Raw genomic sequence first — 18,735 nt, 5'->3', positions numbered from 1 at the left:
ATTGGATAGTTAAATTAAAAAGTTTCTGCTAATAGCCTGAAACAAAGTCACAGCAATAGTGGTGGAAGGAAGAAAATGGAGATGACACATTTTAGAGATGGCACTGATAGACACCGCTTTCAGGCTGGCTGTGGAGAATTTAAAAAAAGATAGTATCAAGAATATCTTCAAGTTCTGACTTTTGTCAACAAAAGAATAATAATTATATAAAATAAGCCAAAGAAAACTGGGATATATGAGCTGTAAGGGGTTCAAATTGAGAGTTTGAGATGTGAAGTAAGCAACCGGATATATGAGTTTGAAGATAACAGTTTGTAAGTTACAAGCATAAATATGTTATTTACTAATTTAGGATTTGAAGAAATTATCCAGGGAAGACTATATAGAGAAGATGAAGAGGAACCAGAATTGGGCTTCTAGAAATATACGGCCCTCAAAGAGACCACAAGAGAAGAGGGAAGAGTAGGCAAATGCAAAGGCCGCAGAAGAGGCAAGAAGACTAGTCAAGTAAAAGAAAACCTTAGAAGCCAAAAAGAGAGTGTTCATAGATGGCTGTCTCTAATCCAAATAGCTCTTGGGAGCCAAACAGTATATATAGCTGCCTACTGGGATTTTCTACAAAGCTGATCCACAGGTTCAAATCTGAACTAATCACGGGACCTTTCTTCTTGTTTTTCCTATTTAGGTGGCTGGCCTGCTAATTTCTCAGTGCATCCCAGCTGAAACCTCCCTGTTTATTATGTTTCATATCTGATGGATCATTACATTCAACCGCTTTGATTTCTAAACTTTTCCTTAAACCGATCGCCTGCAGTCAATTCTTATTGCCACTGACGTAGGTAAACTTCAGCTACCCCTTCTAAAGGTAATTATTCTGTTTACAAGCTCTGAAGTAGGTCCCACTATTCTCCATATCCTCTCTATATATTACCATCCAAGACGAGAGCCAGTCAAAATTCTGCAGAGTTATGGATCATAGGTTAGGCAGATGAGCAGCGATGAACAGAGCCATTCATTTTTCTTTCTTGGGAATGTGACCCAGGGAATATTGAGAGACATTCCCACTTAGCGGAGGGAAATGCCTATTCATTACATAGTATGAGGCTTGAAGAGCCATGATGGCCATAGGCAAGTGTACATTATGAGGATGTATAAATTGAGTAACCAGAGAGGGGAACCGAAAGAGAAAAGAGAATGGAGCAGAAGCAAAGAACAAAGGTACAAACAGGAGAGAGACCAGGAGGCTTTTTAGAGAAATGGCAAGTGTAGCCGGTTCTTGAATGACTTTCTGTCACATACCCACCCCTAAGCTCAATTAATCTGGTTGGGTTTATTTTTCTTTTAACTGAGTAAGATTGTTCAGTATTAATTTTTGGCCACCCACACATCACACAAGGTATTATGTGCTTGAGCCCCCAAGTCTGTTAGCCAGAGTCGTCAATCATTCTCTAGATGAGGACAAGATTGCTGTCTTCCATCCCTGTGTCTTAAGAGCAACACTTTTGTTTTCTAGCTTACAGTATTTCAGTAACCTCCTTTCTTCTCTCCCTGCCTTCAGTCCCACTTTTATCTATCTTCCATAAAGTCATTAAAATGATCTCTCTAAAAGGCATACCTGATAAAGAGAGATAAGAGAGATAAAATTATCTCTTTTGTTTAAACATTTCAGTGGTTTACCATTGCATTCAGCATAAAACACAAACGCATCCATATGTCATCTCAAGGTTCTTCTCAATGAGTCTCTTATTTCATCTACATCATTTATTTCCATTTCTGGAAAATGGGTTCTCTTTCAGAACTTGGCTTAACATCATTTCTCTGGAAAGCAGTTCCTATATGAATAAGGTAGGCCTCTGACATTGCCAGAGTATGTAGTCTTCTCCTTTACCATATTAGTTAGTACACTTTTAGTACATATAACTTAGTACTTTAATGGATCACAAGCCTGTCACCTGCTCTAGCCTGTGAGCAACTTGAGGACACACACTGTGTCTAACACCTTATATATAATGCCTAGAAAATAGTAGGTACTTAATAAATGATTATAAATTCAAAGACCTATGTTTAATATTACATGAATAACCAAATAGAAGATCAAAACAAAAATGGAAAGGCTACATAAACAACACTGTAGGCCTTAGTCTTGAATCTTGTTCATAGAGCAGAAAAAAATGAGTCTTCTAACCAGTAACAAGTCAGAAAAAATAAAAAGGCATGTCCCAGTATTGGGTGGGAGGGTCATTTAAATAATTATATTTAACTGTGTATTGGGAAATAATACCATAAAAATATATCCCTATCCTGAGCCATTGTTTAATCTGAGTATTTTATAAAGAAAAAAACACCCCAAGGGCCCAGATCACTTACTTGCCAGAGTTAGTGAGATGGAAAATCCAGACCGCTGTTTCCCAACCTGTTCTTTATTTTAGTCATATCTCTACAGCATTTAAAATAGAGAGTCTTTAAAACAATACAATAAAAAGAAAGTCCCGTTCTATGCTAGACTCTGCCTTAGTGACTATCGCATTCTTTCCTTTCATCTCAGTTTTATTTAGGGAAGAATAATACAGTTCCAGTGCCTTCCATGCTTGGTATTTAGAGTAAACCTGTTATCTGCCAAACTCGGTTGGTTATGTCTTCTTTTAAGCAGCAATATTCTATTATCCTTTAGAATACTTCCGTTTGCAGTTCCTTATCTTTATCCTATCCATGAAAATTTCTTCATACTCTTTCCAGGCCTTGTACAGTGATATTACTAGGCTCACAGATACCCAGGATGTCCTGGTGCATGTAGAATGAGAGTATGTTCATAGAACCTGAGTTTATGTTTTCAGGGTGTCTCAGAAGGGAATAATGTGTGAAAAAAAGAAAAAGAATTACAGTTCTTCCAGGAAATTCTTGTTTAAAAAGAAAAAAAAAAATTTAAAAAAATGTGTTTTAGAAGTACTTCCCTATACTGTTGGTCAAGAGTTTTCAGTCAATAAAAAGGAGAAACAATGAGCCTCTCAACTTTTAATAATCAAGGCCTTCCTATGAAAGATTAGCATTCAATTAGCATTTATCCCCCTGTTAGGAACATACAGCAGGGGATTTTTTTCCCCCTTTTTAATGCACTTATAGTCCCTTCAAAAAAGAAAGCAAAACAGGAAAGTCATCAGCAAACATTTCCTATAGAGTTTTACAATGAGATCCTGCAGTTATACACACAAAAAATTAAGAAAACAACACCTTGCCTGCTGAGTATTTGTGGCTTAGAATTCAAGAAAATAACTCAGCAATGATTATGAGTTACATGTTTAAATTTCCAGGTGCTTATTAATAAACACCTAATTAATACAATTATACAACTCCCTTTGTATCTTGGTAAGATTTTCACATGACAAAGTTGAAGTAACTTTCTCTTGTTAACAGTTTTGATTAAGTATGTGAGATTCATATGCAATTTTTTTTCTTTTAACATTGGAGAGGTAGATTTTTAACTACCTTACCATCAATGATCTGATTCTCAAGGAAAATATTGCCTCTTTGGCATACTGAAGGCATTTACTGGATTTCCTATGAGGTTCACACATTCTGGAGCAAGAGGAAGGAACTGGTCCTTACTGACATTGTACTTGGCAGAATGCAGAGGAAAATATCAACAAGTCTGAGTTAAAAGACAGAGAAGCCTTATAAATAAAAAGAATAACCTAGAAGAATGTTTACAGTTGGAGACAACTTTACAGACCATCTATTCCAGTAATTCACCAATGAGATCCATCCATCCATCCATCCACCCATCCATCCATCCATCCAATGTCAGTTTATTAAGAGCCTCTTATAGCCTGTCACTGAGCTTGGAGCTGTAGGTACCAATGAAAGAAACACAGATTCTTACTCTTATAATGCTGATGGAGCAGCAGAGGAAATAGGCACTAAGCAAATAATCTCTTGAAGAATTCTTAAATTATATGCTTATTCCTACAAGGAAAACTGCATTGTCTAGTGACTTTTTAAAATTTTTATCGAGCTAAGATTCATAACTTCTTTTCTAACACCCTTGAACTGGCTCATTGTTACTAATGAGGAAGTGCACTTTATTGTTCACATGTACTGGATCAGAAAAATGGTTGAGAATCCAGCCCAACACCTTTATTTTACAGGCTAAAAAGGGAAGTGATGTACTTAAAAAAGCACACAACCAATTTCTAATATATTTGCACTACAGTCCAGGTATTTTAATTCAGTGTTCAACTTGCTATTCCAAACTGATTCTCTCAATAGAACACATTTACACTCTGTCTGTCTTTCAGAATTGGTGATGATTTTCTGCTTCCTTCCTGCTTTATCAGTAATCATTCCATATTTATTATTGGAACTGTTTATTAATTAATCCACTGTATTCTTCTCATGGCTTGTTCATTACATCCTCAGTAATCAGATACCCTTTATAATTTATTAACTAAAAAAAATTTTTAGTTACTTTTTTTGTCTTATGGAGGCCACAAAACTCTATTTACGCATTTTTTTTTTTGTATCTTCTATTATAACATTGGTTAGTAAACTAGGGCCACCAGCTGTTGCCTGTTTTTGTAAATAAAATTTTATCAGAATACAGTCGCATCTATTTATTACATATGGTCTAGTCTGCTTTCATCCTACAATGGCAGAGTTTAGTAGTTATGATTGAAAACCATATGATCCACAAAGCCAAACATATTTGCTATGTGTCCTTTTACATTCAAGATCAGAACATTAGTTCCTTAAAGGCTAAGATTTCATCAAATAAAAGAAGGCTGCATTTAGATTACTTAACAACTATTGTTTATTGGGCTAACTATTATTCAACATTGACATATTCTTAAAGAAAACTTCAGGGATTAATAAAAAAAGTAATAAAGAGTTAATATTTTCTGTATTAGAATCTATGATTTAGTGGACTGTTCAACAGCCCTGAAAGCAGGTAGAACTAAGGGGTGACAGCTCTGCCAATTATTAGCTGTGGCAAGTAACTAAATCTGAATCTTCTTTTCCTATTTTGTACATTAGATACTAACATTTTTCACTTAGAGACCTGGAAATAATGAGATATCAAGTGTATAATATAGCCATACTATACTCAGATCATGGTATCCAATACATGGTACTTACTGTTTTTATATAATGGAATATTATACTGTTCAAATTTCCTTGATACCAATTCAAATAAATAATATCAATAATAAGTGATTAAGTACACTGATCTATGTTAGTGCCAATTATTTGAATTAAGTGCTAATTTCCATATTGTTTGTAGGCTGGTTACTCAAGAAATTTGAAAAAAAATGCCCAACTACGGGGATTGTACAGCTTTTTGTTACCAGCATTTATTTTGCCAGGTTCTACAACATCATTTAGTGAGCAGAGAGTTTTGAATATTTCCACAAATGTGGCAGCCATTGACTCGGCAGCTTCTTAGACTTCTCTTCAAGAAAGAACTGGCCTATTTATCAGCTGAATGCCTTTGGATCTGATAATTGGGCCAAGAAGTCAGCTAAGTGCTTTGGGATGGGCCAAAGCCATGATCTTTTTGGGCATCATCCAGCCAATGACTGAGCATGGCACATCCTAAATCCTGGCCATTTTTCTGCCCTACATTGTAACCATCCCTCAGAATAATATACTACTTAAACTCTAACTTCAACTAATGAGGAGTTGTACTGGTCATGCAAGCATGCTTAAAGATGACGTTGAGAAAAACACCTACTGGCAGAGGCCTCTGATGGAGGGGATGATACACGTCCTTGAAGCCAAACAGCTAGGAACACCTGGCCGGCTCATGGTGGAACATCACCCTGCTTCCCTTTTTGTCTCCCCTACCTCAGAGAAAGCTACCCGCTGAGGTAATCCATTTAAGTGCATTTGCACAACTATGAATACCATGCTGCTGGACCAGACACACCCTACTCCTCTTCTTTACTTGTTTACCTCTAAAACTTGTGACCAACAGATGACTAGACCTATGGCTAATGTATAACCTTCTTCTTTGTTTTCTTGTATCTAATAAATACTGGATTGAGGAGTTGTTCCACGCAACAGTCCTTCCAGCTCTGGTCCCCTGCTCCCATTCTCTTAGAGCTGACTCCTTGGTGCCTCATTCTTCTCCTGTGTGCTGTTAGGAAAGCCGCACTGCATGAGACTCCTCTAACAGTCAGTCTTTGCTCTCGAGCTCTTTTTTGGTTTGCCAAGACACTGTCACATCTACAGCATAGTCCAAGGCTTTCCAGGCCAGTCTTGTCTTTTCTCTCTTTGCTTTTTACAGGCTTACTTCTCTCCTCATAACTTTATTTCAGTGTTTGCTTCCCAGGAAACTCAAACCTGACACAGTAAATAAAAGGATATGATAAAAGTTTTTGAAAATGAGAAAAAAATTAGACACAAGATTTACTGATGGGAAAATACTGTAGTTTAAAATGTAATGCTATGATGAGTGCTGTGAAGTGTGTAGACCTGGTGATTCACAGACCTGTACCCCTGGGGCTAATAATACATTATAGGTTTATAATAAAATAAAAAATAAAAAAAATGTGAATAAAAACAGACATAGTAAAAACATGGAATTTTTGAATTGTTATAAATAAGTAGAGGCAAATGATCAAGGAAGATTTTCAAATACATGTTTGGTCCCTTGGTTTAGATGATTACTTCATATATATAATATATGTATATATATTGTATATATATACTTCATATATATAATATATTACTTCAATATATAATATAAACACTAATATTAAAATCAAAATATTAAAGTATAAGCACTAATATAAAATTCATATATTTATATAAAATATAATTATAAAATTATAAATATTTATAATTCAAGAAAATAGCACAGTTCACATGTTATGAATCCATTTTTGTGTGTATCAAGGGCACTGAATGTAGATTCCTTAATCTAGTGTAGCTCTTTAGGAATAAATTTTCCATTATCTCCTATAGGGTAATAAGTAATCACTGTATTCATTTATTTATAGTAAAAGATCTTTTAGGTTATCTATTGCACTATGTAAGCTACCTCAAATGAACTTCATTAGCACACCCTAAACTTCTCAAGAGTAAAGATCTACAAGAAGCAAAAGGAAATTGCTGATTTATAGGAGTATTTGAAATAAAAGTATAATGCAAGTTATATACATAATTTTTAACCAGCTATTTTCCTTGCCACTTTCCAGTGTCACATATTTTAGACAACTCTTGTTTTTTTGATATACATCTTTTATTCTTCTTATTCCTAAACTTTATTACCCTGCTCTTTAACATCCTAGGTATTTTGCTTCCAATTCCATGAATGATTTTTGCCTCTTGAAACGAAACTGTCAAACAGGATAAGTACCACTTAAAGTTATTAAATGATAGAAACAATATAAATTTGAGACCTTTTGACTACTTGACTTTGACTGTTACTGATTTTGACAACACTGGAAAGTTCATTTTAAAAGTTATTTTCAGTTCTTGAGAGAATTGCACCAACTCAATTTTCAATATTGATTTTTGATATTATTATCTCATAACCATTCAGCCTGAACATGGCTAGTAATTGAGAATATAAACATCTAGGTTGATTGTACTTATAAAATGTTACTCTATTATATTTGATTTACCTGAGTGATGTTAAGATAGCTGACTAGCGAAAATTGTATGGCTTCTATACAGGCTTCACACTCAAATATAAGCAGCTACACTGAGAGGAACCTTGATTAGTAAAGGGAGATATTGCATACTTGCTTCTTAAAAACAATACACACACATATACATATGTGAGGCAGAATGAAAAAATTCCTTAAAATATTTATCCACTTACTTACACCTTTATAACACAAAAATTTGAAGGCTCTTAAAGGAAAAATATGTGGCAACATTACAACATAACTAAAAATTAGACAAAAAATAAGAGTAGGGAAATTAGAATAGAGTAAAAATAACATAGATAAGCTATATAAAATAAAAATGATGAAATTATTTCAAGTGCAAGTATCAGCCTATATTTTATAGTCATTCCAATATAAATACTTATTAGAAAATACATTTACAACCATTAGAAGCAGTAAATTCTAAGATTAAATTGAAATTATGCTTTAAATATATTTTCAGTAGATAGATTATATTAAGATATAGTTAATTTCTCATACTACTATTCTCAATGATACTAGAAATGTAGCCAAGAGGCTGCTGGTAATGAGACATCTCTGCTAGATGGGGACCCTCTGCTTAATTATCACAGAGCTCAAATAAGGGACTGAAACCAGCACAGTGTTAATTTGGATGCTCATAATTAACATGCTGTAGAATAATGCAGGAGTCAAATTTTACTACCCATAGTCACCAGTATATTAAATTTATGATATACTTACTTAAACTATTCCAACATAAACCGATGTTCTTAGTAAAACTGTTTTTTAGTAAAGCTGTACTGTCGTACCATTAACATGCAATAGATAGCACCTATTTCGGTATATACTACGATAAGTTTTCACAAATGTATGTGTTTGTCAAAATATCAATATATCAAAATAACAAACATATGCATCACCCTGAAAGTTTTCTCAACCTCCTTTGTGTTCCCTCCTGCTCAATTCTCACCTGACTTCAGGCAACTTTCTGTCACTGTACATCAGTTTGCATTTCCTCAAGTTTAATATGAATACTCCTTTTTGTCTGAATTCTTTTACTGAGCATAATTACTTTGAGGTTCATCCATGTTGTAGTGTAAATTCATAATTCATCCTTTTTATTGCTAAGTAGCATTTCATTATATGGATATAATGATCCATTCACCAGTTGAGGATATTAGAATTACTTCTGATTTGGGATGATTACAGATACATCTGTTTGGAGTATTTCTGTAGACGTCTTTGGACAAATGTTCTCATTTGTCTTGGGAAAATACCTATGAGTGCAATGGCTGCATTATCCAGTAACTGTGTATTCAACTTTTAAAGGAATTGTCAACACTTCTCATGATCAGTGTTTTAAATTTTAGCCGTTCTATTAAGTATGCAGTAGTATCTTATTGTGTGTGTGTGTGGGGGGGGTGAGTGTTTTAAGATTTTATTTCTTTGAGAGAAAGAGAGCGCACAAGTGGGGTTGGGGTAGGAAGAGGGAGATAATCCCAAGTAGACGCCACACAGAGTGAAGAGCTCCATGTGGGGCTCAATCTCACGACCCCGAGATCATGACCTGAGCCAAAACCGAGAGCCGGACCCTTAACTGACTGAGCCACCCAGGTGCCCCCTCATGGTGGTTTTAGTTTACATTTCCCTAATGATTAATACTGGTAAGCATCTTTTTATGTGGTTATTTACTATCCATATATCAACCCTGGTAAAGTTGCTGTTTAAATCCTTTGCTCATTTTTATTGAGCTGTTTCTTTTCTTTTTTGGTTTTGAGAATCCTTTATTTCTTCTGGATACAAACCCTTCATCATATATATGGTTTGCATATACCTAGTGTATGGCTTATCTTTTTATTAAAATTATCTTTGAAGAGCAGACATTTTTAACTTGATAAACTTCAGTTCATCAGTTTTTTTTATGGATTGTGATTCTGAAATCAAACATAAGAAATTTTGCCTACACCAAAGTCACATATACTTGCCTCTTACTTTTTTTTTTCTAGTTGTTTTATAGTTAAAACTCCTACTTAGGTTAGGACCATGTAATTTCTGTATATGGTACAAAGTTTGGATTAAAATTTATTTATATTTGCATATGGATATCCCATGTTTCAACATCATTTGTTGAAAAGATCATCTTTTCTCCACTGAATTTCCTTTGTACCTTTATCAGAATTATTTTTCCATCTTTTTTGTCTTTAGGGAGTCTGTATTCTGTTACACTGATTTTTGTTAATCTTTACAACAATGCCACATTTTCTTCATTACTGAGCTTTAAAATAAGACTTAAAGTCAATTAATGTTTTAGAAATGGTTTTATCTATACTAGATCTTTTCCATTGCATACGAATTTTATAATCAGCAGGACTAAATTACTACAAAAAGACTTGTGGGGATTTGATTGGTATTGCACTTAATGTACAGACAAATTTGGTGACAAATTTGGTGAGTGTTGTAATAATATTGAGTTTTCCAAACCACTAATAAGACATATTTGTTCATTTATTTGTCTTCTTTACTTCATTTAGCAAAATTTTGCCTTTTCAGTGTAGAGGTCATTCATGTACCTTTTGGACTGATCCCTAAGTATTTAATATATTTTTTTAATATTTAATTTATTTATTTGACAGACAGATCACAAGTAGGCAGAGAGGCAGTCAGAGATAGAGAGGGGAAAGCAGGCTCCCTGCCGAGCAGAGAGCCCAATGCGGGGCTCGATCCCAGGACCCCGGGATCATGACCTGAGCCAAAGGCAGAGGTTTTAACCTACTGAGCCACCCAGGTGCCCCAGTATTTAATATTTTTGATGCTACTGTAATTTTTGAAAATTTTCAATTCTTGACTATTCTTTGCTACTATGTGATGGGAGACAATTCTCCGTAAAGTCACTTGATTTTCAGCATGCCTGATGAACACAGGCAATGACTGCTTTTGTTTTGGACTACATTTTTAAAGATATTGATATAGCAACAATCGGGTTATAGAGTGTGTCTCCTTCACAGCTAAGGAAAAAGATGTGCTTATTGTCCAGTATAATAAAGAAAACGTCTCCCTTTGGGGTAAAATTTAAACAAGCCGGGCACCTGGGTGGCTCAGTAGATTAAGCAGCTGCCTTCGGCTCAGGTCATGATCCCAGGGTCCTGAGATCGAGCCCTACATTGGGCTCCCTGCTCCATGGGGAGCCTGCTCCTCTCTCTCCCTCTGCCTGATGCTCCACCTGCTTGTATTCTCTTTTTCTCTCTGTCAAATAAATAAATAACATCTTAAAAAAAAATTAAACAAGCTTACTGTTCATTATGAAATATTTGGGTTCTCTAAGCTTGGGGTTCCTCTCCTGCAATGCAACTGATTACATGTACAGGATTCACCTGGACCTCTTCACATTACCCTTTGAGGCTCAGGGGACTCATACACATGGCTATACTCTAGCTACTGCCTCTGTCTCTGTCTTCTTCTCTGACTTGGAAATCTTGTGTTTCTGCCAACATCCATGAAAGTGAGGCAGGCTAACATGTTAGCTTATAAACGGGGTAAAATCTCAGACCTTCACAGTTTTTGAAAATATAGAGAAACACAATTACTTTTTGTATAATGGTCTTACCTCCTGCAACCTTGATAAATTCATTTGTTCATTAGAAATAATGCATTGACTGCATCTAATTTTCAACATGGACAGTCATACTATCTGTGAATATAGTTTTATTTATTATATATCTTACCTCATTATGCTACATAAAATCTCCAGTACAATAATAAATAAAATTGATATACGACATCTTGTCTGTTCCCAAGCTTATGGAAGAGGTCCCATGCTGTGAATTTGACCTCATTGGGTGAATATTTTTGTATCCTTAGAAATATTCTTGAGATTTGTCCTAGGATTGATACTTGGAAACAATGTGATTGCTTCAGTCTTTGAAGATTTTTTTAAGGGTAGGAATGGAACATTCTAGATAATCACTCCCACTACTTAAGTAAGACCCTTTTCGGTGTTCTATCCAATGGCCATGGAGTGGTAGCAGGTAGAAATAAGTACTGTTAGTGCTGTGTATCAGGACCTGTTCTATTTTATCCTATTAAGTGATTCTTACTCTATACATCAGTAGTTTCCCTACATACATATGCTGATCAATTCCTCCTCCCATACTTTAGGGGATTCCTCTGCTAATTTCTGTGTCTGCACTGTACAGCTCTCTCCTCTGCATTGTTTTTTGTTCCGCGCACTGCAGCTACCTTGTTACCCCTTGACTCTCAGTTCTGTTCCTTTCAACTGAGGCAATCTTCTGAACACCACCTGGATTCTCCTAACTTCATCCATAGCCTGGAAAGTTTCCCAAAACAGGAAACTGGGACAATTTCCAGGCTCATTTCACTTTGTTTCCTGACTCAGGTTTACTACTCTTTGTTTCTTGCTGTCTGCTGTCATGAAAATCATGGTTTCATATACTTTCTCCAATTGTTGGTAGATTTAGTTGGGAGGATAAATTTGATCCCTATTATTACATCGTGGCTGGATGTAGAGGATACATCAATATATTTTGATATACTATATTTTAACATACTGAAAAGCAGTAAGATTCTGTGAAGAATGTAGAGGACAATTATAGAGGACAATTCTAGAGGACAAGTTGCTTACGTTTTCATAATTTATGTATTGACTACTCCCACTCCATATGACATATATGTACACATATAACTTCACCTAAACTTTTAAAAATTGTATAAATTATACCAAAATGTTAACTTTTAGTCAGATCTATGGCTTTCCATTTTTCTTAAGATATTTATAATGATTCATTTGAAAATAACATATTATGCCTATTTTTATATTACTAAGATAGTATTTAGACTTTATAATTGAACACTCTTTTTTACTTATATTGAAATCCATACCTTCAGATTTTTAGGAAGATGAAACTAAGGCTAATACTGAGTACATTTAGGAAATGCATGATTAAATAAGTTTATATCCCAACACAGACTTTAGTTCAACAGGATGAATAATAAAAGGCAAAGCTACTTAAGTACAAGTACTATTGCAGAGTATAGATGAGAAGAAGAGAAGAAACATAAAGGAAAAGAAGGGAAAGACAAAGAGAAAGAAATTGAAGGTAAATAAAGCCAAGCGAAAAGCAACCTAAAGAAAAGTAATATTTAAGTCCGTTAGTAGCAAAGGTCCAGTATGGCCAGGACAGACTAACTTTGATACAGCTGTGAATATGGATACAAATCAGAACTGGAACTTTATTCTTTATTCATTCAGTAAATCTTTGTTTAGTGTTTACTATATTGCAGGTATTATTTAAAACAGAGGGCAGCAAACTAGACCAATACCTATTTTGTACAGCCTATGATCTAAGAAGAATTCTTACATTTTTAAAGGTTAAAAAAGAAAGGATATGTAATAGAGATGGTGTGGGCTGCAAAGCTTAAAATATTTGCTATTTAGTCATTACTGAAAAAGTCTGTCAATCCCTGGTTAAAGATATGGGGAATACAGCAGTATAAAAAAAAAAGAACAAAGGAGAGAAGACCTTGCACTTATGGGGCTGATATTCTAGTAAGAGGAATATAGATAAGCAATAAATAAGTGAAATATATAGTTTTGAGATGGTATGTAGATAATTAGAATAGGAAGGGGAAACTGGTCTGCTAGAGATGTGGTTTAGACTGTCGTATGGCCCATAGAGCAAATGAGGGGATAGTCTTAGGATGAGGAATGATTTGATTCCTCAGAAGTGCTGTACTTTTGAGGTGAGAAAAGTCATAAATAGATGGTGGCAAGCTGAGATGGTCATTTTGATTGTGATTGTTGTGGTGGGGGTAGCAAAGGGAGTGGTAGATAAAGTCTAGCGTTCTGAAGCTCTTAACTCTCCTGCCAGTGGTAAGGTGGATACTAAGGAAGGGGTGGTCTTATTGGGTTACCCAGCTTCTGGCTCCCTCTAGAAAAGCAAAGATATTTGGAATAGGGGATCTGCATATTCACGGCTGGGTTTGGAGAAGGTTTACTGGAAAGAACTGTGGAGAGAAAAGTGGAGGAAGGAAGTACCATAGCCCGGTCCTTGGAATGACACGAGTTCTAAGATCAGGCATTTCCTGATACTGGCAGTATATCAGAAGAGACCACTGACAAGCACAGCGTTCCAGAATTTGAATAAATATGTGGCAAGAAACAAAGTTATTCCTATTGCTAGCATCATAACATAAGAAACACCATACCAAGTTAAATCATACTCACCCATATTGTTTTTATTAAAATGTTTGTTAAGCACCTACTGTGACTAGCACTGTTCTAAGAACTGAAAATACAGTAGTGTGCAAGAAAATATGGATAAATCTCATGAAATTTACATTTGAATGTTGTAGGTAACTTCAGATTTTCCCATGTGCTGTGCTGGAAGTTGTGATTTCCATGTGCAAGTTGGTAGGTACTAGTTTAAAGAGGAGGGACAGAGGGACATTCTGAGGTGGTACCTTTTCCACTGGCTGTTGAAAAATCAAAAGGAGCTTGCCCATTCCACGAGTGAATGGGTGAGAAGAAGTAAAATGAATAAAAGTAAGAAGTCCCTAAGGCAGTAAAGAGCTCTCAGAACACTGATTTATGACTATGGCAGTTTCTGCTCAGGCAGTTTTGTCAGAGAGCACTAAGGATCCAGTGGAGACAATGCCTCCTGGGATGGCCTTCAAGCCGAAAGCTACCTTGGGCTTATTCTTGTTTATTCTTCCTTTGTTTCTGTTGCTACTGTTCATAGGACCAAAAAAGAGTGTAGGGGAGGGTAATTTCCTTCCAAATATCATGCCCCTAAGATTCAGAACCTTTATATGGTGTCCTTTCTTTGTCCACAGTGGTATAGTGCATGTCCACTTCATTTATATGCTTATTTTAGATAGCAGGAGGGCAATAAATTACCAATAACCATTCTAGTAATACCAGTAGCTGAGATTTATTGAAAATTTGTATGTGCCAAACACCTCACATGTAGTAATTTATTTAGTCCTCAAGCTAATCCTGAGATAGGGAGTAATACTAACCCCATTTTTCCAGATGGAGAAACTGAGACAAAGAGAATTAAATGATTTGCCCGGTACATACAGCCATTAAGTGTTCAAAACTGGCAGTATGATGGCAGAATCCTCATGTGCTTAAAACTAATGTACTAAACCCCTTCTTTCCTCCAGAAACAATTTGTAAAGAGAAAATAAATCCCACTTTCATTTATATGGATAGTTTGCATCTCACCTAAAATATCACAAGTGTTTCTTATACTCTACATTTTCATTATCCTCATCATTACTATAAGTTCATTTAGTTTGAAGTTGGGAACAATTGTTTTTTTGAGGTGTTAAGATCCCCTTTTTCTTTCCTTCTACCTTCACGCCTGTTTAAACTTCTTTTCAGCTCTTTAGGCTCTTGGCTAATACATTCATTCCATCAGTCACTCATTCAGTCAGTCAATCAATTAATATGTTCTGCACTCTAGATCTCCTCAGTTTCAGCTCAAATATTTTTGTTTGTTTCAAGTTTTTATTTAAATCCTAGTTAGTTAATATATGGTATAATATTGGTTTCGGGAGTAAAATTTAGTGATTCATCACTTAATGTAACACCCAGAGTTCATCACAAGTTCTCTCCTTAATGTCCATCACCCATTTAGCCCATTCCCTCCCTTCCTCCCTCCATCAACCCTCAGTTACAAGTCAGTCCCCGGTTTAAGATATGGGAAATGTGTAACAGCATTTCTTCTCGCCCCCCTTCCTCTATATTTATGTTTTGTGTCTTAAGTTTGTTTTTATATGATGGACTTATTTCACTTAGCATAATACACTTTAGCTCCACCCACATCATTGCAAATGGCAAGATGCAGTCAGTATTTTTGTATCCTTGGGTAAATACGTTTGAGTAAATACCAATTGCTGGGTTGTAGGATAGTTCTATCATATCTTTTCCTCATAATTCCATCAATCTTCCAACTCAGTCTCTTTCTTTTCCCTGCGTTTCCCCCCACAGGTTTATGACTTACCGTTTAGAAGCAAATTTTAAGGATGGAATACCAGGCACTTGACTAAGTTCACTTTTTAAAAAAATGTACTTTATTTATTTATTAGAGGGAGAAAGAGAGAGAGAGCGAAAGCACAAGAAAGGGGACAGATAGAAGGAAAGGGAGAGGGAGACGAAGACTCCCTGCTGAGATCAGAGCCCAACCCGGGGCTCAATCCCAGGACTGTGAGAGCATGACCTTAGCTGAAGTCAGCCACTTAACAGACACCCAGATGCCCCGATAAGTTCATGTTACCATGTAATCTTACTTTTGCATGCCAGACAGTTAGTATTTGTGCAATTAAAACGTGTCATTTAGATAAATAACAACCAATAAATTTTACGGGTTGAAATTAATTGGGTGAATTTTTTTCCTACTCATGAATTTTCCTCACCTTTATGAGCAATTTCTTAGTTTACTGGAAACTAACAAACTTACTAAATCAAGTAAATTAAGGGATTATGCCATATATGAAAATAAGAAGTAATATAGGTTTCACTTTATAAAAAATAGCAAGTAACTCCAAATACTTTTTAAAAAATTCAAAAACCTTTAGTTAGTGACTAAATGACTTTTTTGAAATGAATAAATGACTTTTTATTAGCAATTCATTCATTTCATTTCTTTTGGTATTTTAAACCAAATCTAAAAAACTCTAAGAAATCACACAATGCCTTCTAAATTTGACTTATATATGAGAATGCCATATAAGAAAGCATAAATTAGAGAGTTAAACATTATCACTGATTTTACTTCATTTATATTTCCTTTTTTCCCTTTTCATTTATATTTCTAGTCTACATGTACAGTTCATTTCAGAAGCTCAATTAGCTACCTAACTTCACTGAACATGTTTTACTTATTCATCTCTATGTGTGCTACAGAGCCCTGGAGAAAACAACCAAAATATAACAGATGAAGACATGGGAAAAATTCCTTACCTTTAAAGAAGACAAAATTCCCATCACTGTTTTCATAAACTGCATCGATACTAGGAGGCAAGCCCCGCCAGAAGTAAGTAATTTGCATGGGGTATCCATCCATCACCCTGTTGTTCCTCACTCGCCAAAACCACTGGTCCTGCAAACCAAGCAAAAGCATCTCTCAACAAACATGCAGGCCTCCTTAGCATTTCCCTGTGCAATGGTGTAACCCTTCTAAAACTAAACTAGTGTCATTTTCACTGTCTCAAATCAAAAACATCAAAGAAACAGCTAATCAATTTGCTTACAGTGATGACAGTTGTTTTTGTAGCTAACTGTCCAATCTCTAATCCATACAAGGTGATTAAAAGATAATGTAAAAATATTTAACTTCAACATTTTACATTATCTCCAGGGCTTTTAAAGTTTTTTTTTTTTTTTTTTTTTTTTTTATTTTAAAAGATTTTATTTATTTATTTGACAGAGAAATCACAAGTAGATGGAGAGGCAGGCTGAGAGAGAGAGAGGGAAGCAGGCTCTCCGCTGAGCAGAGAGCCCGATGCAGGACTCGATCCCAGGACTCTGAGATCACGACCCGAGCCGAAGGCAGTGGCCCAACCCACTGAGCCACCCAGGCGCTCTCCAGGGCTTTTAGATGGAAAAAAGAGAAGTAGTACAGACAAGTCCTTGCCAGATTTGTGGATTAAGTCAGTATTCCTGAATAAGAGAGCAGCATATGGACATGTATACATTTACAGACACAAACTTAAAATGTTAGGGATGGAATAAAGAGGCCATCCCTCCTGCTGTGCCCACATTATACCCATCGTCCCCTGTAACTGTAAGTAGTGTCCTCTTTCACCCTCAAATATGTTTTGGTTTGGATGATAAATTATATGGTCACCCTAAATGAACAAAGTTATCTTGAAAAAAAATTATCAAAGTGATTCCAGTCTGCGTCATCTGCCTCCCCAATATGCTCTCACAATATCTGGATCTTACTCAATCATAGCATCAGTTATTTTATGTAAGAAGTGTCCACTCTTATCTCCAGTGAAAATATATGACTTGTCTCATAGCAAGTGCTTATAAATGTTTTTGAATTAATCATTAGCTTGCACACAATATGTTTCTCCATAAATTCTTAGTAATGGCATGCCATTCAATTATTTTCCATGGAAAGTTTCAGAATGAAAACTATTCAAAGTGCTTTAATATTAGAAAAATTAGGTAAATTTTGAAGTATACCCTTTTACTTCATTTCAAAATTTTGTATTTACAAACAACATTTCACTTGGAAAACATTTATTTGTACTACTTAGATAAGTATGTTTCATGAAAATATTTCCAATTTCCCTTACTTAGATATTAACAAATGATTTATTATAGGGCCTTCCCAATCTTTTGGCTTACAATAGTTTTAACTCACTAGATTTTCTAGGATTTGTGAGTTATTCATATAGTTATTCATACACACACACACACACACACACAGAGTCAACTGGGGATTCTTGGATTTCAGGTGATATGATAAAAATGAACCTTTCTCCATCTAAACCAATCCAAATATAAAAATTTTCTTAGGAATCTTTGGGTAGTTGCGCTTCATTCTAGTTACCTTGAGTTGTCTTCTCTATGAACTTTGTTATTTATAAAAAGAAGGAAGTAGCTTAATTAACACCTCTAAGTTTGTATCCTATTCTTGCTCTGTCCCTTAATAATGGTCATCCAGGTCAAGATACTAGTCATTGAGTTATTACAAACTAATAACTGACTTGTAGTATGAATACTGCCTTATTTTATTTTTATGTAGGCTCCATGCCTGGTGTGGAGCCCAGTGCAGGGCTTGAACTCAGAACCCTGAAATCAAGACCTGAGCTAAAATCCAGAGTTGGATACTTAATGGACCAAGGCACCCAGGCACCTCTAATTACTGTTTTAAGGATTTCCTGAAGACCTGGCACACAGTTGGTTGTTATTATTGTTAAAATTATATTGAAACTCGTTATCTTACTTTCCTTCACAATTCTGTTTACAGTTCTGCTGCTCTTCTTTGTTCTCTCTTCAGATTTCAGCCATATTATGGCTCTAGCAATGCATCTCTCTCCTACCAATATCTTCTTACATTATTAACCTCTT

At 35.3% G+C, this 18,735-nt stretch overlaps 1 protein-coding gene across 1 annotated transcript in view; it reads right to left on the bottom strand.

Annotated features, from left to right (window-relative positions):
- Window positions 1–18,735, bottom strand: part of MMP16 (matrix metallopeptidase 16) — a 293,833-nt gene that overhangs the window by 26,753 nt on the left and 248,345 nt on the right. Inside the window, exon 7 of the mRNA XM_059166077.1 lies at window positions 16,615–16,753. Coding sequence (XP_059022060.1) covers window positions 16,615–16,753 — 139 coding nt within the window. The remainder of the gene's footprint in view (window positions 1–16,614; window positions 16,754–18,735) is intronic.

Source organism: Mustela lutreola, chromosome 3, assembly GCF_030435805.1.
Source record: "Mustela lutreola isolate mMusLut2 chromosome 3, mMusLut2.pri, whole genome shotgun sequence".
Classification (NCBI taxonomy): Eukaryota; Metazoa; Chordata; class Mammalia; order Carnivora; family Mustelidae; genus Mustela; species Mustela lutreola.
Note: the sequence above shows the minus strand (reverse complement) of the source record. Positions and strands in the feature narration are given on the sequence as shown.